Below are 26714 nucleotides of genomic sequence, written 5' to 3' on the forward strand. Positions count from 1 at the left end.
AAAAACAAACAAAAAACAACAAGAAAATTACCTGGGAAAAAAGTGCAAACATTTTTAAATAATAATAAAATATGTATTCTTTCTCTGACATATTTTTAAATAAATAATTAGAATAGATAGATATAGATAATAGGCATAATAGACCTATAGTTTCAAAAAACCTTCCTATCCTTCAAAAAATATTTGTTAATAATCCCTCTACCTTTCTCTTTTCTAACCTTTTACAAATTCCTTGACTTTTGCAGAAGATTTCTTTCCAAATTTCTATGTGTCTTTTCCCCCATGTCTTCAAAAGAAATAAAACCAAACTGCTTACTGCTTCGAAGTTTAAAAGCTTGTGAAAGGCATCTGAATGCAGCACAAGAAAAATGATGTTTCAGATGATTAAAGATGTGAAGTGAAGGGTGTTAGCTGGTTTCAGAGGTATTTTCTCCTCATGGTAAGTTAGCATTATATGATATTTTTGATGTTATACTGCATAAGAGTTTCATAAAAAACAATGACTCATACAGAAGTAATTCCTCTCAATCATCAATTATGACCAACTGGGTGTGGCGGTGTAGTTTTCAGCAGAGACTCTGCCCTCTGCCTTTACTTTCTTATTTTTTGTATTTGAAATGTTTATGGGCATGTTAAAAGCAATATCAGTGAGCATTTCACCTTATTCAACATAATCCATCCACCTGACAGGTGTTGCATATCAAGATGTTCATTAAACAGCATCATTACTACACCGGTATGTCCTGGGAAGGCCACAATTAAAGGCCACTCTAAACTGTGCAGTTTGGATGTCACAGGTTTTGAGGGAGCGTGCCATTGGCCTGCTGGCTGCAGGAGTGTCCACTGGAGCTGCTGCCCCTTGAACTGAATGTTCATCAGGTATCTTTTTTTTTGTGGTTCAGTTGATGTGACCCATCTGCCGCTGAGCAGAAGATTGTGGGTCAGAATAGCCAGAAAAGTATGCTGGCTTGCATAATGCAAAATCTGTCCGAATGTATTTGAACATCCTGGTATTTTTGCCATACTGCATCTGAAATACTATGTACTGGGACATGCTAAATCTTTTCTTGCATACTATATAGTATAGTAGTATGGATATTAAAAAACACAGTACTTATTTGGCTGTCATGCATGATTGTCAGGCTGCGTAGGTTGGACTCACTCAGGGGTAGAGCCTGTGTGTCTGAGAAGGGTTGGGCAGAAGTAATTGAGAGACGAGTCAGACCAGGTGTGGAGCTCCAGCTAAGAAGAGATGTTTTCTGCCATGAGGAAGACAGACGGTAGAGTTTCCTCCTTTCCTCATGAAGTTTTGTTTCCGTTATTGTTGGCGTGTTTTAATGTCTACAAATGAACCGTCAACTGAGTGCTAAAGTGAAGCAATGTTGAATTACGGAGAGTGAGCTGACCGGCAGGCCCAAATCTCTCACTTTTAGCCTGGGAGCCGAACACTCATTCTCTGTAAATATATGTACAGGCAGCCAGGCCCTGGAAACCCTAGACTAGTGTTTATAGGGAGAAATAGTATCAGGTTGACTGAGGTTGTGCTGCAGTGACATCACTAACACTGATTTTAACAAAACTGAGAGAAATGTATCTATTGTGTGCATGAAAAAAAGTCTTAGATCTGTAACTTAACCCTTTAGAACCTGAATCGACGCCTTTCACAAGCACTTAAACCTATGAAACCTAAAAAAGTTTTCTTTTGAAAACGTGGGAAAAAAACAAAAAGCGACTTGGCAAGAAATGGACAAAAAAAAGTAAAAGGTGACAGAAAAATGAGCAGTGGGTAGATTCTTAGATATAATCCAAAAAAAAGGAAAATGTCCAGAAAAATATATTTATAGTTCTTATAATGATATATCAAAATTTGATTTGATTTTTTTCTGTCCATTCATTTTTTTTTTTGCTTTTCTCCTTTCTGCTTTTTTCCAGGTAATTTTCCTGTAACTTTTTTTTACTTATTTCAGAGGTTTTAAAGGGTTACACCTTTGAAAAATGGGAGCAAAAACAAAAGTATTGTGTTGAAAATTTTGTTCAGTGTATTTCAGGTGATTTTAACCAATTGAAAACATAGTCATGAATCTTGTATACCATTCCTGACAATAGATGCCCCTAAACTCCACACACTGGACCTTCAACTTTATTCACATTAAGGTCTATAGATAGTTTTATTGGTAATGGTGGAGTATGCCATTTCCACACAGTTTCAGATTACCGATGACAATAAGGGATTCACAGCATGTAATACAGTGCAGTTTGATCTAAATCATAAAAGCTTCACTTCTTAATGTTCACTCTGCCCACACCATGTCTGTATTAAGTTGCTGTTTGCTGCTTTTATTTTGAAGCAAATGTATGTGTGTGGTAATGCATTAAACAGACACACCAGTTTCTCTTCCTCCTCCCTGTTTGCTATAGTATTAAAATGCACTTGCTGTTACCAAGGAAACAAAGGGTTTTGCCAAATCAACCAAGTTTACGTCATGGCAATCGGTTAAAAATACCCCGACCTTGTTTCCGTCTGTTTGTTTTGACGTTAGGCTTTAAATACTACAGTACACAACAGCCTTAGCAACTGTTGCTATGGCACAGATGCCAGCCAGAGGCAAATTTAGGAGGAAGAGTTTATCATTTCAAACGGGGACAAAACACTGAACCACTGACCCAGAATTAAAATATGAATGAAAGTGATTTAAATCGCTGAATGTTTTATCAGGCCTCCTCAGAGTGTAAACTTTGGCTCCAGCTGCCTTTAAACTCATTTAATGTTTCCTGGGAGTTATAATTGGCTCCTCTCCTTGAAGGGATGGTTCAACATTTCAGAAAATATGATTATTCGCTTTCTCTCTGAGGCTGAGATAAGATAATTATTGCTGGATATGGTCGGTGAGCACAGGTTTTGGAGGAGGTCTTTTGTCATGGTCACTGAAACACAGCTGTAATTCCTTACGAAATGTACGTACAATATGAGACACCACAGTTTCTCGTTTTCATTTCTGCTTTTTCATTTGTCACACTGTCTATTCAAACAATATACACAGCGAAATGCAGGTTGGCATGTTTATTAAGGCCATGCTTATGGACTTAGATATAGATACAGATTTACTTAAGTTTGATTCAAACACCGAGTCGATCATCAGACGTGGACAACAAAATATGCACCTACTGCGGAAACTTTACCACTTTAAAGTCTGCAACACCATTTTAAGCATTTTTTTTAATCAATCATTTATCTAAATGCTTTTAACTTTTTCCTTTATCTTTTGGTTTAACGGGTTGTCTGTGAGGGACAGGAACAGTCTAAACAGTATCGTTAAAGACAGCCTTTTGGGAGAAATATGTAGCCCAGAAAGCAAAAGGAATTATCAATCAATCCAATCATTTTTTATCAGGTGAATTAACTTTAATGCCCTCAGGCCGGCGCTACAAAGCACCCCTTATGAAAAACAAATCAGTATTCTAAGTCTTTTATTCCTTCTGCTATCAGGCTGCTAAATGTTGACAGTAGTCCTTTTTTTTTAGATGTTAATTTTGGCATTTTTTGCCTTTATTGATACGACAGCACAGATAGAAAGGAAGTATGGAAGAGAGGGGGGGTGACATGCAGCAAAAGGCCACAGGAATCGAACCCAGGCCGCTGAGAAGAACTTATAACTCTATATGGGTCGCACACTCTACCTAGAGAGCTAGAAGTCGCCCCAACAGTAGTCTTTTTAGATGGTTTTATTTTGCAACCACATAGTTGGTTTATTACTGTTTCTGGTTTATTCGCATGGCTGGCAAGCCCATACATACATTCTATGAATGCATTTGAGTGATGTGTAATGCAATGCCTTAGAAAGTCTTATTTATTTTTACTAACTTATGTATTGAAGCATGGAATTTTTTTACATTTCTTCAATTTATTCTGCCCGGTCCTTGTGTGAGTCAGTATGCACGGGACTACATGAGGTGCCAGTGTGTGTCTTTGCCTATGTATTGATGTCTCTGATGTACTAAAACTGCTGAGTGCTGCTTGTTCTTGTCTGTCAGTTTGTGTTTGGTCTGGGTAGATGTAAAACTGAAATTGCCCTTCTGGGATAAATAAAGTTGTCTGAATCTAATGTGAATATGATACCTGGGTGGACATGCTAAGTTGAGTCCATTTGCTGGTCAGATTGCCACCTGGCTTTGTGTGAAAGTTCAGCTCTTTTGGAAAGACCATGTCTTCTATTATAGGTGTCTCCTTTCCATACATGCCATAATTTCAGTGGGAAAGAAAGGTATTTGTCACCACTGTGAGGCACGGATTCAAGATACAATGTGTTCATTAGAGAGTTTCTCAGGTGTTGGCTGTTGTGTTTTTTATTTTTGAGAAAGTCAGGCTAGCTGTTTCCCCCCATTTTTAGTAGGACTAAAGTCCTCTCAGTTTGCTCTGATCCTCTCATCATCCACATTGAAGGACAACCAGTGCTCCTGAGAGATTGCTACTGGACAGAAATGGTACATTCTGTGATGATTAACTTCATAAATACTTACTCATTTTGTGCATCCTCTTCTTTCATTTTATGTTCTACAGCCTGCACGGCTGCAGCTAAGGAGGCGCTGGTCTCCTCCAAACGATGCTGCACCTCCTCCTGCTCTACTTCCTCTCCTTGACCCTCCAGTTCCTTCAGATTATCATTCTCTGCTCTCTTTCTCTCCTCCTCCTGCTGTTCCTTTTGCCTCCTTTGCTCCTTCTCTCTCTTTCTCTCCTCTTCCTCTCTTCTCCTCTCCTCTTCCTCCTCCACCTCCCGTGGTCCCAGCAGGTCGATGGAGAGGCCGGCGATGGAGGAACGGGGAGGTTTGACAGGGTGTGGAGACGGAGTGGAGGGACTCTGGGCCGGTGAGGGGGAAGTAAGAGGGAGCCCTGGAGAGAGGGAGGGAGCAGAGGGGGTGTCAGGAGCTGGGAGAGGGGCGACAGAGGACGGGAGAGGAGAGGAGGGTTTGGGGGCCGGGGTGGGGCTGGCTGCAGCTGGGCTGGTAGCAGCAGGACTTGGGCTCATGGCAGCCGAAGCTACTATTGCTTTGCCTGGTTTAGGTGCCGTTGGAGGTCCACGAGGTTTCGGGGATACAGGAGGAGGAACCCGCTTCGGCTCTGGTCCGAGAGAGGCAGAGAGAAAGATGTCAGTTCTCTTATGAGCTGATAAACTCACACATATACAGTAAAGGACCTGTAGAGAACCACAGTTTGCACTTATAGGATGGTGAAGGCAATACCCTATTACCCTACTTTGCCTCCGACTGACTTAACATGAAAGTCTCACCCTAACCCGACTCAATCCCACTCCTCTTGCCTAAACCAAACCAAAGCCACCAACTCAGGCAGCGAGTACTAGTCAATCAGAGGGAGGTTGAGTCATACCGTTGCTATTCTAGGAAACACAAATTTGTGCAGGAGACTGGTGCCAGATACATCTTCTGTCAATGATAAATAAAATCTTAAAGAAAGCTCTTTATTATTACTTTTTCTAACCTTTTTAACACATTCTCAACCCCAGCTTGTCAAATACTGACGCTTATATTGCTTTCCCACTAAATTTAGCGCATGCACGCAGGTTTTTCACATGGTTTAACCCACTATATACTGCATTCCCACTGCCAGTAAATGGCGCAGGAGTCTACCTTTCTGTTAGCTTTTGTGTTTGTGGGTTGTTTTGTTGGTGTGTCCGTGCGACGTCACAGACAGGCAGGAGAACAGGCTAACAGTTGACAGCAGCAGGAACAGAGGATTTGAAAAACTTTTCAGTGGTTTCTTCTATTTACATATCTCTTACTTATTCAGTCTGTCTTTCAAACTTGGTGCAGATGTATTTGGATCAGTGTTGCTGCTTGGGAGGAGACGGACTGTAATTAATGATGGCGCATCATTGCATTTAGCCAGGTAAGGAGCTGAAATTAGTGCGTTCACCCAGATGTTGTGTTGCCATCAATGCAGATTGGAGCTGGAGGTGATAAAAACCCATGTCTCCTGCAGAGTCATTTGACCCGTGTGTGAATCCCGATCATGTGCATTCCCATTGCATCAAAAAGCCAAATGTTAGCAGGTGTTAGCTAGTGGGAATGAGAGGTTAATCAATAGGCTTACATGTCAAAATCTGGCATGACCCCTTTCATATTAGTTTTGGGTGTTCAGGAGCGGCACGTTAATTTACACTTGTTAAATGCAATGTGTCTTTTAAAAATAAACTTTCTGCACATAAAATGCATACAATGTCTTAGGTTAGGGTTTGTTTTTAGGTTAACTTCCTTTAATTTAGGCAACAAAAGTCTGATTACATTTAGAAAAAAACATCATGATTTGGCTCAAGATAAGTGTCTATTACTAAAGAAACGTCATGTGACATATGCCACAACACACGACGTTATTAAAATAACTCAGCTGACTTTTGGTATCACATGAAAAACGAACAGCGATCTATGCAGACTTTCTCACTCTTTATACTACAGCAGTTGCTTTGATTGTCAAAAAATGCCGCTGTCTGGTGCATCTCATTCAGGTGCTGAAGGGTGTCACAGTATCTGATGCCAAGGGCCACTGACTAAGTCTCAGTATTTGACGAGTTGGGAGTGAGACCAGGTTGATCTATTACCACGCAGTGTTTGTCAATGTTGCGGAGGCAGTACACTGATGTTTTCTATTTTTTTCTGTTTCATCTCGCTCAGAATAACCCATTTTGGCTACAGAAATATTCAGAACAATAACACAAAATGATCATATCATTGTGACTATACAATTTCACACCGTCTTTAAATGAAAATATTGACCCTTTAAAACCTGAGCAAATTGGCTAAATTTCTTCAAAATTGTGGGAAGGCTGGCAATGAGCAACGAAATGAGAAACAACCTGAAAATTAGCAAGAAATTAGAAAAAAGTACAAAAAAATTTCCCGAAAGTTTGTTAATAAAACAAAATAATAACAAAACTTAAAAAAAATAATAAATCAAAAATGCAACATAATTTAAAATTATTATGATTATTATGATAATTATAAATATTGTTTTTCCCAAGCTTCTTTCCTAGCATTTTTGAAGTCAGTTTCTAAATCTACAATATTTTTCAGGTCCTGTAACACTTCAATAACAGTACTGTAGGTTTATATTGCCATCACAAATGCTCCAGGTGTTGTGAGTTGTATATTGTGTTTGTGTGACCAGCAGTCCAAAACACAAAAAAAATTACTTTACCATGCTACAAAACAGGAAAAAGAAACGCATCCAATCTGCATATTTGAAAAGTGATTCAACAATGAACAAATGTGTATATCTCACCAGGGCTCTGCGCCGTCTCGGCGTTATCAGGCCCGGGTATGGGGACCCTGCGAGTCGGAGTCGGGGGGTCGGCTTGTGTCTTCCTCAGGGTGACTGTGGATGGTTTGGGTGAGACCGGCGGCTTCAGAGACTTCCTAGCCTCCATCCACTCACAGCTCTCTCTGTTGGCCTCTGTCCTATCAGTGACCTCGGACACCGGCCGCCGCCTCAGGACCACGCCCCCATTCTGCTGCGGCTCGCCTCCGTTTTTCCGGTTGCTATCTGTTTGACTGCTGGGAGAGTCCAATTGGTTATTGCTTTGAGTGACACTTTCTGGATGCTCGGATGTGCGTTGCCTCCTGCGTATGGTGTCAGAGCCGGTAACAGCATTGGCATCCACGGCTGCAGGTGCTTCAGAGTCTGTCGCCAGAGGACGTGGCCTTCGTCGGAGTGTCGCTGTGCCGTCTGTGATCTCTGATGTTGAGGAGACCACGGTGGAGCGGGGTCGGGGTTCTGGACGTTGCTGGGCTGGCTGCCGAGGTAAGAGGTCAATCTGATCACCAGGGAGGCCTTCTGGTCCGCTGATGGTCCTGCGGCGACTCAAGACATCATCATCCTCAGATCCAAGACCTCCTGCACCTGCCTGCCGACGAAGTACAGGCGGACTCACCTGCAGGTTACATGATTGTCACACATGAATATTGCTGATAAACATTTTAAAAATCTAATTGTCATTGTCCAAACACATACCTGTAGGTAGTTGGTGCTGCCTCCCCCCAGATTCCTTGGCAGGGTTTTGGCTCCACCCACCATGGACGTTTCCAGCATGGCGGCGAGGCTGCGAACACTCCCAGAAGCCCCTTCTGATCTCTCCAGGCCTGCTGACTCCTGGGCTCTTAAAGCTGCTCTCAGGCTGCCGCAGTCGCTGGCTCGCCGCTCTCGATAGGTTGGCAGCCCTAGTAGCCCCTCCACCTGTCCCTCTCCCTCCCCATCAGCCCCCGTAATGGAAGAACAGGACCGTTTAGGTGGTGTCGGGGGTCGACCTTTCCGACGGGGACGGAGGGTGACAGACGATTGGCTGCGGTTAACAGTGACATCATTCGGGGCAGTACGCGCGGAGCTGCTGCGGCACACAGTGGCGTATCTAGAGTCTGATTCTGAGCCAATTAGACTGTGAGTTCTCCGTCGCTCTTCCTCCTCACAGGGCAGGCGGAGCAGCGGTACTGATGCATCTATTGTCGCCATCTGGGTTGAGGGGCGTGGCCGAGCCCTGGGGGAGGCCTGCTGGGTCCGGCCGTGAGGGGGAGTTTGTGGTGGGGTTTGTGTCGGTGTGTGGGGAGGAGTCTGTGAATGTGTGAGACCTGGGCGAGGTTTGGCCAGGGGGCTGGGGGCGCCCTCCCTCTGCTTCCTCACCTCCCGCTGGGGCTCTGAGCTGGTGCTGCCTCCTGGGCTGGGTGGAGGTGTTGAAGAGCTCTGAGGAGGCTCAGAGCTACTTTCTCCTCTCTGCAGCTCCTTTAGTCTCTTCACCCCCAACATCAACTTCTTCTGATGGCCTGAGGGGAGGCAGGAGTCAGGGAGAGGAATAGAGGAACCATTTTTGTGAGGTAGAAATACAATAAAAACACATTTAGACTTCCAAAGTTGTGGTTATTATCTACTTTGCAAAAACCCTAAATTTGCTGTAAAAGGGGGGCGGCTCTGGCGCAGGGGGAAGAGCGGTTCATCCACTAATTAGAAGATCAGCGTATGACTCCCACCAGTCAGCATGTCAAAGTATCCTTTGGCAAGATACTGAACCCCAAATTGCTTCCAGTTGCTGTTCAATAGGTGTGTGAATGCGTAAGAATGGTTACTGAGTAACAGGTGGCACCTTGTACAGTAGCCTCAGCCACCAGTGTGTAAATATCTGTATGAACTGGTGAATTTGACACATTGTGTAAAAGCCTTTTTGGTGGTCTAATGACTAAAAAGGTGCTATACAAGTACAGGTCAGTTAACCAAAACTGAAAATCTTTCATGGCATACCATAATGGACTAGTAGGCATAATCATTGTATCTAACACAAACATAATTTTTAAAAATGTGATTTGACAAGTAGCTGGATAACAGTTTTATATTAAAATATATATTGCAGAGGCCTTTAACTGTATTTTATCATTTTGTGAAGTAGTCACAATGAAATACAGAGCAAGATCAAGTCACATTTCGCACTATGTTTAGTTTTAGAAATCTTATTTGTCGGTTTCATTATTATGTGTACATTTCATTTGTTTCATTTTGTACTATGAATGTTAAATCTGCAAAATGAATGTTTGCTGGATGAATCAATTCAGTCAGAAAATTCCAGATACAACAGACCCTCTATGGCATTTCATTATTGTATGTGATGTAGACCAATACAAAACCTTTGGTAACAAGTGGGACGAGGTTACGACTGATGCATTTTATTCATGAGTTTTGACAATCATACATCAAGGCTCTCTATCTCTTCTTGCTTTGTAGCTGTGTCTTACCAAGCTTAGTAATGCCAATCTCTTGCAGATCTTCAAGGCTGATGTCAGAGATAAAGTCAATGTTTTCATACCCGTTCTGCACCAGAACCTGGTAATATTGACTCAGACCCAGGTGAGACAGCCAGTCAGCCAGATTGGCCTAAAACACACACAAGGACACACAAACGTGGGTACAGTGTAAAAAGACTCTGCACAGACTACAAGATACAGTTTGTGTCTGAAAAACGAGTTTCTTAACAGTCTAGAAACAGCTACACGTGTGAATATACAGTAGATGATTGTGTTCGTGTAGCTGCCAAAACTCAACATCTCCCCCCTTTTCTTGCTTGTGTAGAACATGTGAGAGCCTTACAGGCTTGTGGTCTGGCAGCCAGTCTGTGGAGGGCAGCTTGCTGATCTCTGATGTTAACTTCTTTCGATGTCCTGGCTTCATGACCCCAATTGCCGTCAGGTCCTTCAATGCAAAGCACACTTAGTCACATCAGGAACTACTGTAGGTGTTTTTTTTCTCTTTAATGTAAACAATTGTATGCGTGCGTTTGACATTTGTACATGAGCTGTGTGTGATATGCCCTCAGGAATATTTTGCTTTGGATAATCTCTGATGAGTGTCCCCTGCCCTTAGGGGGTTTACGTCATACCACTGTGTCCGCTTCAATACACACAAACACACACATACGCACTAGCACTATAAACACAGTCAAGGACAAACACAGGGTAGCGTTTACAGCACAGACTGGAACGCACGGCCATGTGTGAACACAGGTATGCAAATGAAGCAGACAGAGTATGAGAAGTGACTGGTTGAGGCTCAGGACTCACACCGGGGGTCAGGTGACAGAGACAGGAGGGTCATGATGACATCATCCACGTCAGTGGGGAGCTGATTTGAGAGCTGTGCTGGGCGGAGCCTTGACAGACAAGGGGCGGGCGTGAGGGGGTCAGGGGTCATGACCTTACCTCAGGGGTCATGCGGCTAATGGTGTCTAGATCATATCCCGCGGTGAGGAAGTGGGTGGTGTAGAACTGCAGCTGAAACTCACCCAGCCACGCCACTACTGCCTGCTTCTAGAACACAGAACACAGAACACTACTGCCTGCTTCTAGAAGAGTCCACAGGGTTCTTCTAGAGCACGGAACACAGGCCTGTTCTAGAACACAGCATGGTAGCCTGCCCTAGAACACAGGAGAGAATACTATTGTGGAACACAACATAGCAGCCTGCTCTAGAACACTGGAGAGAAGAATGTTCTAGAACACAACATAGCAACCTTCTCCAGAACACAGGGGAGAGGACTTCTAGAACACAACATAGAACAAGGGGAGAAGATTCTTGTAGAACAAAACATACCAGCCTGCTCTACAACACAGGGGAGAGGGCTATAGAACACATTTAGCAGCCTGCTTTAGAACCCATGGGAGAAAACCATTGGAGAACACAAACGTAGCTCTAGAACACATAGGAGAAGACTGTTCTAGAACACAACCAAGCCTAGAACATAGAAGAGAAGTCTAAAGAGCACAGTACAGCAGCCTGCTTTAGAACACAGGGGAAAAAACTAGAACACAACATAGCAGCCCAGAAGAGAGGAGAGAAGTCTATATAGCACAACATAGCACCCTGCTCTAGAACACAGGGGAGGCGACTGTTTTAGAACACAAAATAGCAGCCTAGAATTTAGGAAAGAAGACTATCGAACACAACACAGCAGCAAGCTCTAGAGCAAACAGGAGAAGACTGTTCTGGAAAACAATGCATCAGCCTGGTCTAGAACACAGGAGAGAAGTATATGGTTGATAACAACACAGCAGCCCTCTAGAAAACATGGAACAAGACTGTTTAAGAACACAACATAGCAGCCAGCTCTAGAACTCAGGGGAGAAAACTGTTCTAGAACACAACATAGCAGCCTAAAATACAGGAAGAAGTCTATAGAGTACTACACAGCACCCTACTCCAGAACCCAGGGGAGAAGCCTGTTATAGAAGACAACACATCAGCCTTGTCTAGAACACAAGAGAGAGGTGTATAGTTGAACACAACATAGCAGTCCTCTGGAAAACATGAAAGGAGACTGTTTCAGAGCACAACATAACAGGCTGCTCTCAAACGCAGGAGAGAAAACTAGTGAAAAACACAACCTACCCGTCCGCTATAGAGCAGAGGGGAGAACACTGTTCTAGAACACAACATAGCAGTCTGCTCTAGACTACAGGGGAGAATGTTGTTCTAGAAAAAAGCATAGAAACTTCCATTGTAATTCTAAAATTAGATCCCATTCTACACCCAAACCAAGTAAGTATTTAATAGCAAGGCATGGGTGCCTGTTCTGGAATTCATAATAGAGCGCTGCTTAAATTATGAAGTTGTCTTTAGATTATGGAACAATAACCAAGGTGCACAGCACAACACTAACATAAATGCACAACTCTGCCTATATATTCAAAAACACAGTTTCAAACACACTGCAGCTAAAATACGCAGTAAGATCACTTAAGGGTCTTTAGTAATAAAATTAAAAATCAATCTCTCTAAATCATTAGAGATTTTCTTTAAGCCACTGACATCCATGTTATATTTTGTGAATGGATTTAGTGTCAAAGTATATTGGATGAGATCAACCAATAAGAAAACACTCCTGCTCTCACTTCAATGACTGAACACCACTGTTGCCTGGCAACCGGTGAAAGCTTGGTTCTGCTTCCTTCCAGAGCACACACAGAATTTAACCCTTAGCTGCACAGAACACACAATGCTGCTGGCAGGTTCTAGAGCAGAGCGGCAGCATGTGGGTGCCTGGTGTCTCAGTGTGGTGTGAGGATAGGGAGTGGGTGGAGGGACAGAAGGCAAGACAGCAACTGACTCCTCGATGTGTCTGTCACTCTGCCTGTCTCCATGGTGACACACTTGCATGCCCATCCTCAGGGTGTCATCTGTTCAGGTGCAACACAACCACCCTGGCACACACCTCACAATGACCACTGAGCCCACCCTGGTAGATATCCTTCTCTCAAACCAAAGCACTGGTTGAGAGGAAACAGAAAGAACAGAAAGAGGTGGCTCCAGAGTGAACCAATCTGCCATCCAAGAACTCACTTTCCCATCATCCTCCTCTGCTTTCCGCTCAAACGACCGCTGTTCGTGAACAGTGCAACTGGAGGAGCCTTGTGGGGGAGGTGAAAGGTGAGACAAGGGAGAGAAACAAGAGGGAAAAGAATAAAATATATTACTTTTAGCAGTAAAGGACAATTGTGTAATTTCATTCTTTTATATTTGGTTAATTACAACACATTTAACACTATTCCACATACAAAGTGCAATTCTATTAGTAAAATGTTCTTTTAATTTTTATAAATGCACTTTAAATCTAATAAGTGCTTGTCTGGGCAGTGCTTTCATTTCAGGGCCCTGGAGTTTCTTAATAGTTTATCAGAGCATAGTTTATTTGTAACTGATTAAATAGAAACATGTAGTCATTTACAAATTATGGTGAAAGTGAAAATAAGTACTACACTTCCTTGATCATTGAAAATAGAAGATGCTTAAGGGTTGTTTTTTTATGAAATTACAAGTTTAAGTGTTTGCAGTTACTTCTAGTTAATTATCTATGAAATTAACAGCTTTTTATGACCTCCTCATCCTCTTAAATCAATTTTGACCACAACTCTGTTCTTATAAATTATTAACATGTCAATGAACCAGGAAATCGAAATGTTACCTTGTTGCAAAGCCAAGAAATTGTGTTATCGAGTGATCAAGAGCGGTCTTTGAAGATGAGAAGCAGAGGAGAAATTAAATCAAGCCGGATCGCCTGTGTAGTCCTTCATAATAATTTTGGCAAGAGTGTGTCGGGCTGGCTGGCTCTGTGGGTGTTTTAGCACTACACTTCCCACATATCACTTAAACCAGTGGAATGACAGCAGAATAAAATATGCTAATTTATATGCTTCTTTCAAACTGAGATTAATACATCGACTACAACTACAGCACGTTGCCCAAATCTAAAAGTAATATCTGAGATACCATGTAAATGCCTATTTTATATATTGTATGTGTATTTAAATACTTAAACATGTTTTATAAACAACTTTAAAAGTACCAACTTTCATAGCCTCAAGCAAATATTCAAACAATGAAAAGTGCAGCTGTTTACAGCTTGTAAATGTCGTGTCAGGAATTAAGTTAAACAGGTTACATGTGGGCCCCGAGCCAATATAATTATTAATGAAATTATATAATACACAGAAGGCCATGGTTAATAAATGATAACAAAACTTGCCAGTCTAAATTTGAAGAATGCCCATTTTAACATCAATTTTAAGGCATCATCTTCTGATTTAAAAAAATATTTTTTTATGTATGTTGAGTGCTTGTCCTTCAAAGGCTGGTGTTATCCTTCTGTAGTTGCCTCTTTCTTTCCATGTTTTCTTCTTTGGATATTACAGTGTAGCATTTGGATTTCTGCAATCTGTCTCTTCATCTGTGGTGGCAACTGCTGCTCGGGCTAATTACACATTACTTTTTATTCTGCTTATTATGAACAGCTAAAGTGAAAAACAAATTCCTGAGAACCAAAGGGAATACTCCAGAGACGGAGTGACCTGTCCTTGGCTGTTTAGAACAGCATTTCAGAGCAGCTTTTGTAAATAAATATCTTAAATTACTATTATTCAAGGACGGGGGCAGGAATTACTGTTTGTGTCTGATATAAACAGACAGGTGGTCTTTAGAGAGCCAGGATGACAAAAAAGGAATTTAAAAAAAGAGAGAAAGATTCATAAAAACAGCGATCAAAATGAGCCCTAAGGCACTAGTATCACGGTGAACACCACCTTGATCTTTTAAAATTGTTATCACTTTACTTCAGACAGAATGCTTATTTTGAATCACTGCATCAGTGGTATACAATTTTTATTAGGCAGTGAGTGAGGTCAGACTTTGTTGAATCTGTTTGAATTGCCACAGTTTGATAAATTAGCAGAGAAAAAAACAGATGTTTGAATTAAATGAAAAATGTCACAGATTATTACTTAAAGTAAAGCCAAAGCTTTTATGTTGCGTTTGTGTGAGTTTGTGTGCTCTTACTCGCCGACTGCTCAACAGACTGTGACTGCTCCAAGAGATGCTCCTTGGCTTTTACTGACTGGGACAGCACGGTGGCCAGGAGCTAAAACACAAACACACAAATACACACGCACGCACGCACGCACGCACGCACGCACACAAAATGAAACATTTACTCAAGCATAATCATTCAAATCCCAGAGGTGCCTTGTGACTCAGCTCAGCGGACTAAGTGCACATAGAACAGTCAGATGGTGACCCTCCTCCTCCTGCAGTTTACCAACACAGGTGCAGCAGGAATCCCAGAATAAATACTTAAAATAGATGATGCCCCTCCAGCATAACATGGGAACACCATCCAGTTTGGCTAATTCAGTATTTTTAAGGCACTTCCTAAAAATAGATAGTTAATAGTTAATAGTTATATCCAGTGATGAGGTTAAATTTAGAATGAGCTAAAGGTGTTAGAGAGCAGGCCTGGAGAGCTACATCACAGATGATAAAATGAGAGAACACAAAAGAAATCAACATTATGCATGCGCAATAAAGTGCAATGAAGACACTTCTGCAAAGATATGGATTTTGTGTGTTTGTAGATCATTTTCAGGATTTTTTTTTTTGCTGTGTTTTCTGCAGCTGTGTTTCTGAGTGCTTTCAGAGCGTGGGCGTGGCTTCCTGGTGCTGGGGCTCTGCATGCATGCCTGTTGCTCATTCCACACTCATCAACTGCAGCTTAAAACCCTGCTCTCTCTCTTTCATGCTGCCAGATTGTTTCAGCTCTTCATAGTGTTGCCTCATCTCCAGTTTTGTTTACAGTGGACATTTTTACAGTGTGATTCGCCAGTGTTATGTGCCTCAGCAACACGCCACCCAGCCTCGCACCACCTCTGCCGTAAGCCACAGCTCCCTCAGAGCCATAAGCCACAAGGCCTCCCAGCTTCACCCACACCTCAGCTACTTCAACTCCAGCCTCTCACCACCAGTCTCAGCCTCACTTCAGTCTGCTGCTTCATCCACCTACAAAAACTCTACAATAAACTCCTTTTTACCCCTTTTTCCCCTGTCTTGTGGTCCTGCTCTTGGGTCCAGTTTAAAACTACTGTTTGAAAACATGCTCACCAGTGAAAGTAAAAACCAACCCCATATGCACTCTCCTTTGGCGTTTTGCCTCACTACATTTGCATTTTTTTCTGCGCTGTGTCTCTTGGATACCTGCTGTTTACAGTCTGGCACCTGCTCCCTACCTTTTTTATAAAGCTTTTATAAACAGAAAATATATCAAGAGTCTCTGCAGAAAAATACAGCACCAAACACTTCTTTAGGGTTGTAAGTGATGGCTGAGAGGGATTACTTCTGTTTGAGTCTATACACTATTTTTTTTTTTTAAATCCTAAATTGTATAACTTTACTGTAAATATACATATAATACTTGTGCTCAAATACAACGTGTGATACATGCATGCCTCTGTTAAAGTATGACTTCATGGGGCACTTAAATATGATAATGGGACAATTTTATCATTCCACCAATACACACTGTTCATATGCCTGTGCTTACATTTACGTGTAATTTTCAAAGATGGTTACGCAATATAACAAAACGAATCTAGCACAAATGAGAGGAGGTGAGGTGCCAAAAGATATTCAGGGATAGATACACAAGAATTTAGGTGTTACAGTTTGTTTAGGCAGAAATGTTGAACACTGAAGGCTTTATTTCACCAGATAAAAGGTGCAAATCAGGAGGCCAACATCTTAAGCACCTGATCTACTGTTGTAGAAAAAAAGCGACTCTGTCATCTCTAGCAGAGGAACAAACTGTGCAGGAAACAGACTTGTGGTTAACCTAGTAACTACACGTGTTTCTTTCCTGAAAATGTTTTGCCATTTCCCAGAAATGACATGCTTGCTCTTTTGTAAAGATCCAGCAGCAGTGTGATGTTAACACGTGCAAACACATGCACTCTCATAAAGACAACGAGTGTCTTACCTTCACTCCTTCAGCTTGCGCATGCAGGCCTGGAGCGTTAAGGCCATGTGTGTTGACTCCTGGTGTGGGGGCCGGGTGTGGACTGGGTGCAGGGGTGGTCAGAACATGTGTATTTCCAGAGCTCTGCAAGCTGCTGGATGACCGAACACTGCCGAGGCTGCCCACACTGCCACTGCGCTCGCCACCTTGACATACAAACACACACATTGCAGGAGCAAGGGGCAGTATTAGAGAACATTCTTCAAATATAAAGTCTAACACTGATACCTAAAAATACACTTTGTGAGCTTACCTGCCAGAGGTTTTCGCAGCACCCAGATGTCCTCAGAGGTGCTGCTCTGGTGTCCCAAAGTCGGTGAGCCTTGAGGACTCAGCTCTGCAGTCCGTGAACCTATCACACACAAAACACACACGCACACACACACACACACACACACACACACACACACACACACACACACATACCCTACTGTGACTATTCTACTTAGTTCTCATAACCAAAAGTGCAGCAAATAACCAACAGCCCCAAAGACCAAAATGATAATGTGTGCAACATATTTTCATATATAAATGTGTTTAAATCTTTAATGAACACCAGCAAACACTCACAAAGATACACTCACTCACCCATACATTCATAAATACATCATTATTCATAGTGGATGCACCGCCTCTAAAGGTTAATGATTTTGAGACGTGAAACTCCACAGTTTTCTTAGGAAGATTCATCATAAAGTTGTCAGCACAATATTAACAAATATTGTGCGGACAAGAACTGATCAAAACACAATGACTTTATAAAACACCAATTAGAGAGAATTTTATATTAATTAGCGAATAATGGCTCTTAGATTTTCTATATAACATATAAAGTATGTGAAGTCATAAAAATGGTGCCTTTAGGCCCTGTCTATACATATACAGATATTTTTGAAAACTGATATTTTCCCCTCTGTTTTAAAAATAACTGTCCACACAACCTTCATTTTACAAAATATCTGTGTCCACACTAGAGCGCAAAAACACATCCAAATGCTTGCTGGTGTTATCTGTATACTGCAGTCTCCCCTTGTCAAAAAGGTAGTAAAGTGAACAGGTTAATGTAACTTTTTGCTGATTTCTGTTCGATATAAGGGTATAGGAGCTCACTCAAACATACAAGTGATACTCTGGACATGATAAAGTTTTTGTTTTTTTGCTCATTGACAACAATCTCACTCTTAAATTGTCCCACCAGGCAAATTAGGAGCAAAAACATGAGTGCAGCAGATGGCTCTGTTCGCCCATGAAGTGGTGCAACAATCCAGAAATTCTGTGTAAAATACTATTTAGACCAAGCAGCAAAACATAGCAAACTGGTAGTCTGCCATTGTTGTTGTTTCCAGTGTATGCTCATTACACAAAGCAACAATGGGCATGCGTGAATTGAGAAGATGATGTCATAGTTTCCCATATGCTCCATTTTACATATCCATGCAGATAATCAGTAACTGGAGTTCTGAAAAATCTGCACCTTGAAGGGTGAATTTAAAAAAAATCTCAATTTTAGTGACCTACAACTTGCATGTGAATTACAGGCAAAAACGTATAGGAAAATATCCGTTTTCAAAATATGTGTGTAAGTGTAGACAGAGCCTTAAGTTGAAAACTTCAGTTAAAGGTTCAGTTCACTCAAATTACAAGAAAGATATTTAAACACAGTACAAGTGAATTAATGCCACATGGAAGAATGTTTTAGAAACTGAAAAGTAAATATCCTGGGAATTTATAATAATTCATAGATTTGTCTCTGGATGGTTTTAATGACTAAAACAAAATAGTTCCTAATAAGAGAAAATGGTAGCAGAAATCTGGTGGTAAGGCTGGAGAGACACCACTGAAAAAAACATTTGTTGTCATTGGGGTGAACTGATCCTTTAACAGATATACTGTATATACAGTATGTACTGTATATATATATATATATATATATATATATATATATACACACACATACATAACTGAACTACATTTACACACACACACACACACACACACACACATACACATGTATATATATGTATATACATATGTAGCTGCAGTGAAGTGCTGGATAAAATATTTCATATATGGTGGAGAGGATGCTTATCTGTGACTTAGAGTGATACTACAGTATGTACCTGTCTGACTCTGCTGCTCCTGAGAAGTGGAGAGAGGAGGAGGAGGAGGAGGAGGGGGAGGAGGAGTGGACAGAGGAGGAGTAGACAGAGAAGGAGGAGAAATGGGAAGAGGAACGTACCCAAATGAGGAGAACCGAGGGAGGGACTGTGAGTCGGGGTGAAGGGGAGGAGGAGGAGGCAGATGCAGGGGGAGGACTTTGGAGGGGGGGTATGAGTGTCCATTGATGGTGGCAATGGGACAAGGGTTGGGCCTGCGGAGCAGGAGGGTGTGGCACTGCTGGGAGGGGGAGTGGCCTGGACACGTGCCAGGAGGAGGGAGGTGCAAAACAACAACAACACAACTGATCAGTCAACTTCAAACAAAACAAATCTAATCAGAAATAATAACTGATTAAAATCAAAATATGAGAAAATAATATACATCCATATATCCACAGGGAATATATATTTATAAAATAAAATATAATATCACTACAGCAACAAAGCAAACAAACAATACGAACAAAAGCATCACAAACTAGCAAAGCGGGTTGGTTGGACGGGTTTTTTTTATCAGGGAGGGTGACAGACGGAGCAGAGATAAAGAGGGAGGGAGGAGGGCCGACAGCCAACAGGGGACAGTATTGATCAATGGAGATGATTGACAGGTTGGGAAAAACAGCCCAAAGAGGCCGATGATGCTGCAGCTAGCTACGACTAATGATCAGCTATAGCTGCAGAACAGCTGCTGAACTCACACACACATGCATATGCGCGCACACACATCCTCCCACACACACACACACACACAGCTGTGATGTGGGTGGTCACCTGCCCTCTTGATGACTTCTACCATGTTTGAGGGGAAGTAGCCCACACGGTCATTTCCTGTGCGGTTGTCATGAATACAGCCTTTCCATCGGCCATCAGAGTGCTGCTCCAAAACCTGGCAACATGCACAGTTAACAAAGATCAGATTGCAACACGTTCCAAGCAATAACTGGACCGGGATGCATCAAAGTTCAATTGTGATTTACAAAATTGGGTAAAACAATTCAAATTTTAGCTGGTGAGCACCTGAGTAATGTTGCTAAAAAGCAAGAGTAGCAACATCCAGTCAGCTATCAGCTCACTGTAGCATCACAAGCCCTGACAAAGCTGCCAAAAGTGAACTTTTAAATGGAGCTACCCTTTGTAAACGTAGACTTAGTTTTATTTACATCTGCATACATGGAAGTATATGTGTTTTTGGGTTACTATGGAGTTAATGGGTAAATATGCCTTCAAACTCTAGCCTCAACGTAACTAAAATGCAGGAGGGGTAGGGGACTAACCACTGTAGAAGAAATGTGTGTTTTACACAAAACATGTGTATTCTTGGAAAAAAAATCACCTGTATTAACATTATATACCGAATAGAATATATGTTATTTTGTGTACAGCACAAAAAAATAAATAATAATATTTAGTGAGTAGTTTCTATTTGGGAAATATCCAATTAAACTAATTTAACTGATGCTGAATGTCATTAGTGAAATTCATTAATTTAGGTTATTTTTATGAAAGGTAATTTATAATTTTCCCAGCTTACATCATTATTAAACAGCTCTTCAGGTGTCATGTTAAATGAATCGACCATATGTCATATTATCACATTCACTAGTCAGTCTAACAACCCAATCACCATAAAAAAAAGCTTTGGCACTGTATGTTTTAGCAAACAATGAACATGTTATTTTGCACATCATTATGTAGCGAATACATGAAAACTTTCTGTTTCACAACACTGTGGTTAAGGTGTGTTTTGGCTATGCCAGAAAAGCCACGTTATAATTAGGAAAAGTTTTAGCCTTTAGCAATTTTGGCTGCATAATCCCTGCTGGGAATCCAGCAATGTCTTGATAAAAAAACAGCAACTTTTCATACGACTCTCGCCACCAGATAAACATCAACAGGATGCTACAAAACATCCACATTTGATGCCTGAAGAGCTGTTAAAAAAACACAGCAATGACTCGCTAAATCACAACTTTTTTTGCTGTTTGTTAGTCTTGAATAGTGGTCTGCAGCTTGGCAGGTGTCTTGCCAAGGTGATTCAGCATCAACATTCCCCTCCACCTCCTAAACTCATCCTGTCACTTTAGAAACAGGTGATATGATTTGTATAAAAAAAACCCCACAAATGTTACGTATTCCTGGTTTGCAAAAACACATAATGTCAATCCTTTCTTCTGGAGACTGGACTGAATCTAAATAGGCCACCTATTAGCAAGATAATGTTGGCTTTGTTAGTTTCTGCAGTTAGCGGCGCAGCAGTTACACCTTAGAGTTAGTGGTTTTAAGTAATAAGTCATAACTAATCTTTAAGTAAATCAAACTAGTTGCATGCTGCAATCCATTAATTTAATGATGTATTGATCTCCATTTAGTCAATAAATAACTGGGCAAAGTTTGAACTCATGAAAAGTTGGTGCAGCACTTTAAAGCAGACTGAGATATTAGTTGTATTTTGGGACAATTATCAGCTCTATGTACCGTGATAATGTCTCCAGCTTTGATGTTGAGGCTGGTGAGGTCGTAGTTGTTGCAGTAATCCTTCAGTGCACGCACCTGCATCGCAGCTGAAGCATCTACAGGACAAGAGTATAGAGATTAACTATGAGTGAGCCGTGAAGTTGAGTGGAGTCAAGCAGAGGACAAGAGCACCAGCAGAGTTTCAGGTAGTTGGAAAAAGTGGAGCAGAGAGTCAGGAGGGAGCAGATGATAATAGAGAGGAAGGCAGCAGGTGGGGTGCATGCACAGCTTGCCTTTCTGCTTTTGTTGTTTATATACACATATCATACACTCAAAAGTTGTCTAATACAGTAATGATTAAATCAGGATCTTTTCTCATTCATCACAGTAAATTAACCACTTTTAAAAAGCTTATTTAAAAGTATCTGCAGGTTCCCACAAATTTTTACCAATGAAAGCTTCTCTATATTTTTTCTACAATATCTTACACCATCTACACAACTTTATTTAAGTAGTTTAAAAAGGGTAGGCAGCCATACAGTATTACACACACACTTCCAAGGCATTTGTGCATAAGCAAACTGCTAGGGCTTGCTAACACTAATGATTCCCACTGCCAACTAGCTCCATGTACCTAGGGACCAGACCCAGGGGTACTTCCAAAAATGCCAAGGCCACACCTCTATTTCGGGGGATAAAAATCCAACAAACCTGTAAATGTCAATGCAATCTGACGTGTGTTTGGATTATTATTTTGACAAGTTTGTACGCATTTATTTCATGTTACTTTAAACAAAGGTTTGTTAATAGACATGTTTAATACTTTTTTTACGACCTTAACCTGAGCGTCGATGATATCTTAATAAATCATGGTTGATTGCTGCCATATCACGTAAGTCTTTCCCAGTCCTAGTGGATACATGATACGGTGGCTGAATTTTGCTCATCCAAACGTATATGCATAGATGTGTACCTCAAGGTATTTACTTTTATTGCTCCTGATGTGACAGCAATGCCAGTCTTGTCCATGTTTATTATGTGATACGAATGACGTTTCAACAGTCACGCAGCCCAACATTATCCATGTTTTGGGATTCTTATGATCATATTTTGAACAGTAACCAAAACAACGTACAGTCCAAATGTTCCCAAAACATTCTAATAACAGATTTATTTATTTCATAACTTTTCCACTGATTTCATGTCGGTGGGAACTCTATTTTGTTAATATTGGTGATTTTGGCCTGAGTATAACTTGGTATTGGATTGTGGGACTAAATGAAGAGAAAGTACTGGTGGTGCTCACCTCTTAGGAGTTGTTTGATCTCTCGGCTGGCCTGTGTGGTGGTGAATTGATTTACAATGTCCAGGGCAGTTTGACTCAGAGTGTTTCTCACTCCTGCACTGATACCACTCTGGATCAAAGTAGAGAAGAAATAGGATCAAAGCTGCACAGTGAAATTTATAACAGGGATATACAGTGCATTTGGTGTCAGTCTGGCTGTGTGTGCATGTCTGCTGCTGACAACTTCAAAATGGTGACAAAAGGGTTAAAAAACAAAACAGAGCAGGACTGAATATTGCATGATGGGTAGGATGCTAGCCACTCTGCTTCACTTTTATGTAACAAGCTAACATATCCCACAGGCTTCATCACACAGCTCAGCTGGGATGAATGCCAAGTGCTGAGGTGTAAAACTTGCTTGGCTGCGGAGAGGGAGACAGCTTTAACAACAGTTGCTTTTGTAAACACATTAAGCAGACAGATAGAGAGACAGACAGATGGACTTACATCCAGCAGCAGACGCACTACCTCTGTCTTCCCACATAGGGCTGCCTGATGGAGTGCTGTACCAGATTCAGATTGTCTGTTGATATCTATACCAGCCTGAATCAGCAACCTGCAGCATAAAATAATTACAGGATTAACCTTTATCTGTGGAGCACCTTTTATAACACCATTTCATCAAACCGCCTAAATAGAACAGATAAAAACTGAAAAAAAACTATAAAGAAAAGTTGTAGAATTACAAACCAACTACATAAATGCAAGTTGCAAGCTGTACAGAAATTTTAAAAAGACTTTAGCTATAAGTGCTTTAGATCATAACAGATTTTTAGATCATAATCATGAACTTGGAGTAAAGGTTAGATTAGTGAACATAAAGGCTGACATGTAGATAGAGCTGGTATACCGACAGACACACACTGCGACTGAAACAAATTTTCCAGACCGTATGACATCGATGTGTCCGTTCTTGGCAGCGAGATGCAGTGGTGACACTCCATTGGGGTCGGAGGGTTTCGGTTCCAGCATGGCTGCGCACATGTTACTGCTGAGCAGGAGCTGCACAACCTTAACACAGACACATATAACTTATTTATTACTTAATTTATACTTAATATGAAGTCATTTCGATGATGGTAACTTTGTGCCATATTTGCTGAAACTGTCACTATATTCTGAAAGAATTATGAGACAGATTGTCTATGAAAAAAATCCTCTCCTCTTCCTACTGCCTCTAATGGCATTCATTAGAACTGATCGCGGCACACAGAGTCTCTAATGCAACTGTCAATTGGTGCTCATAAGCTGTGGTCAGACTAGGCAGAGTTGATCAAATATGCTGTTAATGCGTTGATTATTTCTTGCCTCAAATGTTTACAGAAACATATTTTAATGTACTGTAGCTGTAAAATGAGAATGTTTGTGGCACAGCCACCGTGTTAGAAACAGTCAACCGAAGTACCAAACTCCACCCTCCACCAGGGACTCCTAGGCTCTGACTAGTTGTTTTTGTTCCTGTGCAAGACCATTAGAGACAGTACAGCGTAATATAGTAGGCAGAGGATTTTTAAGTTATTTTTCATAAAAATGACCAATTACAGCATTAACAGTTCACAAAGTTTGCAGTGTCACTATGTAAACAGGCTTGTATCTGCTCCCACATAGAATCTTCTGCAAAACAATATTTAAAATATTGTTTCTCTGTTCAAAAAATTCAAAAAAAAAACAACTGTGGGCTCTCTCTTCTGGCTACCAATGTATTGGAATATTTTAGGGTCTAAATCTTTAATTAGTCTTGATTTTTAGGGCATACAGCGAGTCTGGGTTTTTTGATACAATTGTTGATAGATTTTGTAGCATACATTTGTTCATAATTTGGGATTTTTTTTGCCCTGGCATTTTAATTATAATATTTTGTTTTACCTGTCTTGTGTTAGATCTCTGTAAGTCATTGCTTAAGTGCCGTATCTGTGTTTCTGTATTTGTTTGTTTGGATGTTGTTTCAGTTTGCAGTACTTGTTGCAGTAAATGCTGCACACAAATTGATGAAGATGCTTGTGTTTTGTCTCTTTCAATGTGTTTGCCAACTTCACAGTGTGTTTATAATGCTCAAGGTGACACAATGAAGTGAGGTCTTTCATGGTTTAATAAAGATTAAATGAAATAAAATAAAAATATATCTCTATAGCTTTGGTTTTAAGTCATCAGTACTCACTCCGACACGTCCGAATTCACAGGCAAGGTCCAATGGTGTTTTCCCAGCTGAGTCTGAGATACACGGGTTGGACTGGTGTTGTAGCAACATCTCTGACTGTAACACACACACACACACACACACACACACACACACACACACACACGCACACACACACACACACACACACACACACACGCACACACACACACACACACACACACACACACAAATCTTACTGGCGCTTCTGATTTTCCTAGCTTGTAGCAACCACAAATCATGCATGCATGATCAGGCACACATAACAGATAAACACACCTCACATAAACACACATGCGGGCGCTAAAGCCACACATCAAAACACACACAAACACCTCCAGTGCATACAAACACACAGTTACCCCATCATAGTGTCCATGCTGAGCTGATAGGTGGAGAGGGATCTGTCCTTCATCTGACTGCCCGTTGACTGACGAGCCTGCCTTCAGCAGCATTTTCATTGGTTCAGTCTTCCCCTGCCATGCAGCGTAATGCAGAGGACGCATCCCTACACAAAATGCACACACACACACACGGACAAACACACACACAAAGATGACAGCACAATATAACACAGACATATAAGACCCCACAAGGACATGCATACAGATACAAGAAAATGAGAATATAAATACACGTGAATGCATGCACACACACACAAACTATGGTTATTATTTTTATAAACAAAGCAGATTGTCAGTGTCCATTCAGCAGTTAAAAATACCTTTTAGAGTAAAATCCCTAAACTCAATTATTAAAGTCACTAATTCACTAGTTTGGGTTTATTATACTATTCAATTAGACCCTAAGTGTTGCCACTGAAAATGAAGATGAAAGCAATTTGCTGACTGACACAAAATCAAATGTTTTCTCTTTTAGGTTTCCATGATAGAAAACTAAATATCTTTGGTTTTTGATCAAAAGACAGCCCTGCCTCTAGAAATTACATTTATATACAGCTAATATGACACAGCAAACATGTTTAAGAAAACATAATCAGTATTTCCAACAGAATTAGAATCCATGTGTGGCAGTAGCTGGGTGTGTTTGTGTCCCTGTGTACCCCTCACTAAATTCAGTTTTTGACTACAGCATTATATTTTTTTACTAACTTTTTCATTAACATTTAAGCAAATTCACGATCTATTCGTACCTTAAACAAAGTGTTTTTGTTGCCTAAAGCTAAGAGAAAAGTCCGGACATGAATTCTGAGTTTTGGTGTCAAAGTCCACTATCTTGTTCACAACAACAGTGTAGAGACAGCAGTTTAATAAGACACAAATGCAATTTCTAGGAGACTGAACTGCAAAATAAGACATTTTTGGATGACACGGTGGGCCCTGAGAATATGTGATGGATATTTTGGCTATTTTCTGACAATCTGTAGACCAAATGATTGATGGATTAATCATGAAAACAATCAGTAGATGATGACAACAAGGTTAGTTGGTTAGTTTCAGCCCTAATACGAATGCACACATTTCTTAAGTATTTGTTTCACCGACACAGCCTCTCAGCGCCTCTTCTGGAAATGCAGTCGTATTGTTGCTGACATGCTTGTGACCCTTCGTGACCGACGGAGTACTCTTTGTGCAGGCAGCATACTCATGGGACAATGCAGACAAACTGCTTTTAGACAAAAGGGCAAGACAAGAAATACCCCTATAAGTAGCTGAACATGGTCTCTGAGAACCTTGCAGGAA

At 41.0% G+C, this 26714-nt stretch overlaps 1 protein-coding gene across 4 annotated transcripts in view; it reads right to left on the bottom strand.

The window, feature by feature from the left end:
- The window catches only part of LOC121941635 (caskin-1-like), a 45921-nt gene that overhangs the window by 2128 nt on the left and 17079 nt on the right, over positions 1–26714 (bottom strand). Inside the window, exons 4-21 of one of the 4 annotated variants that reach the window (XM_088075841.1) lie at positions 25374–25519; positions 24994–25089; positions 23725–23846; positions 23283–23391; positions 22797–22905; positions 21512–21606; positions 19808–19922; positions 18998–19291; positions 17131–17229; positions 16839–17023; positions 14870–14951; positions 12881–12948; positions 10744–10848; positions 10136–10237; positions 9784–9922; positions 8021–8823; positions 7292–7940; positions 4519–5116 (exon numbers count right to left, since the gene is read on the bottom strand). In XM_088075841.1, the coding sequence (XP_087931967.1) occupies positions 4519–5116; positions 7292–7940; positions 8021–8823; positions 9784–9922; positions 10136–10237; positions 10744–10848; positions 12881–12948; positions 14870–14951; positions 16839–17023; positions 17131–17229; positions 18998–19291; positions 19808–19922; positions 21512–21606; positions 22797–22905; positions 23283–23391; positions 23725–23846; positions 24994–25089; positions 25374–25519 (3916 nt within the window). Of the gene's footprint in view, positions 1–4518; positions 5117–7291; positions 7941–8020; positions 8824–9783; positions 9923–10135; positions 10238–10743; positions 10852–12880; positions 12949–14869; positions 14952–16838; positions 17024–17130; positions 17230–18997; positions 19292–19807; positions 19923–21511; positions 21607–22796; positions 22906–23282; positions 23392–23724; positions 23847–24993; positions 25090–25373; positions 25520–26714 lie in introns of all 4 variants that reach the window. The other 3 variants (XM_088075840.1, XM_088075842.1, XM_088075843.1) reach the window with 3 other exon arrangements.

Source organism: Plectropomus leopardus, chromosome 3, assembly GCF_026936395.1.
Source record: "Plectropomus leopardus strain MGB_pleo_1.0 chromosome 3, ASM2693639v1, whole genome shotgun sequence".
In the NCBI taxonomy this organism is placed as follows: Eukaryota; Metazoa; Chordata; class Actinopteri; order Perciformes; family Serranidae; genus Plectropomus; species Plectropomus leopardus.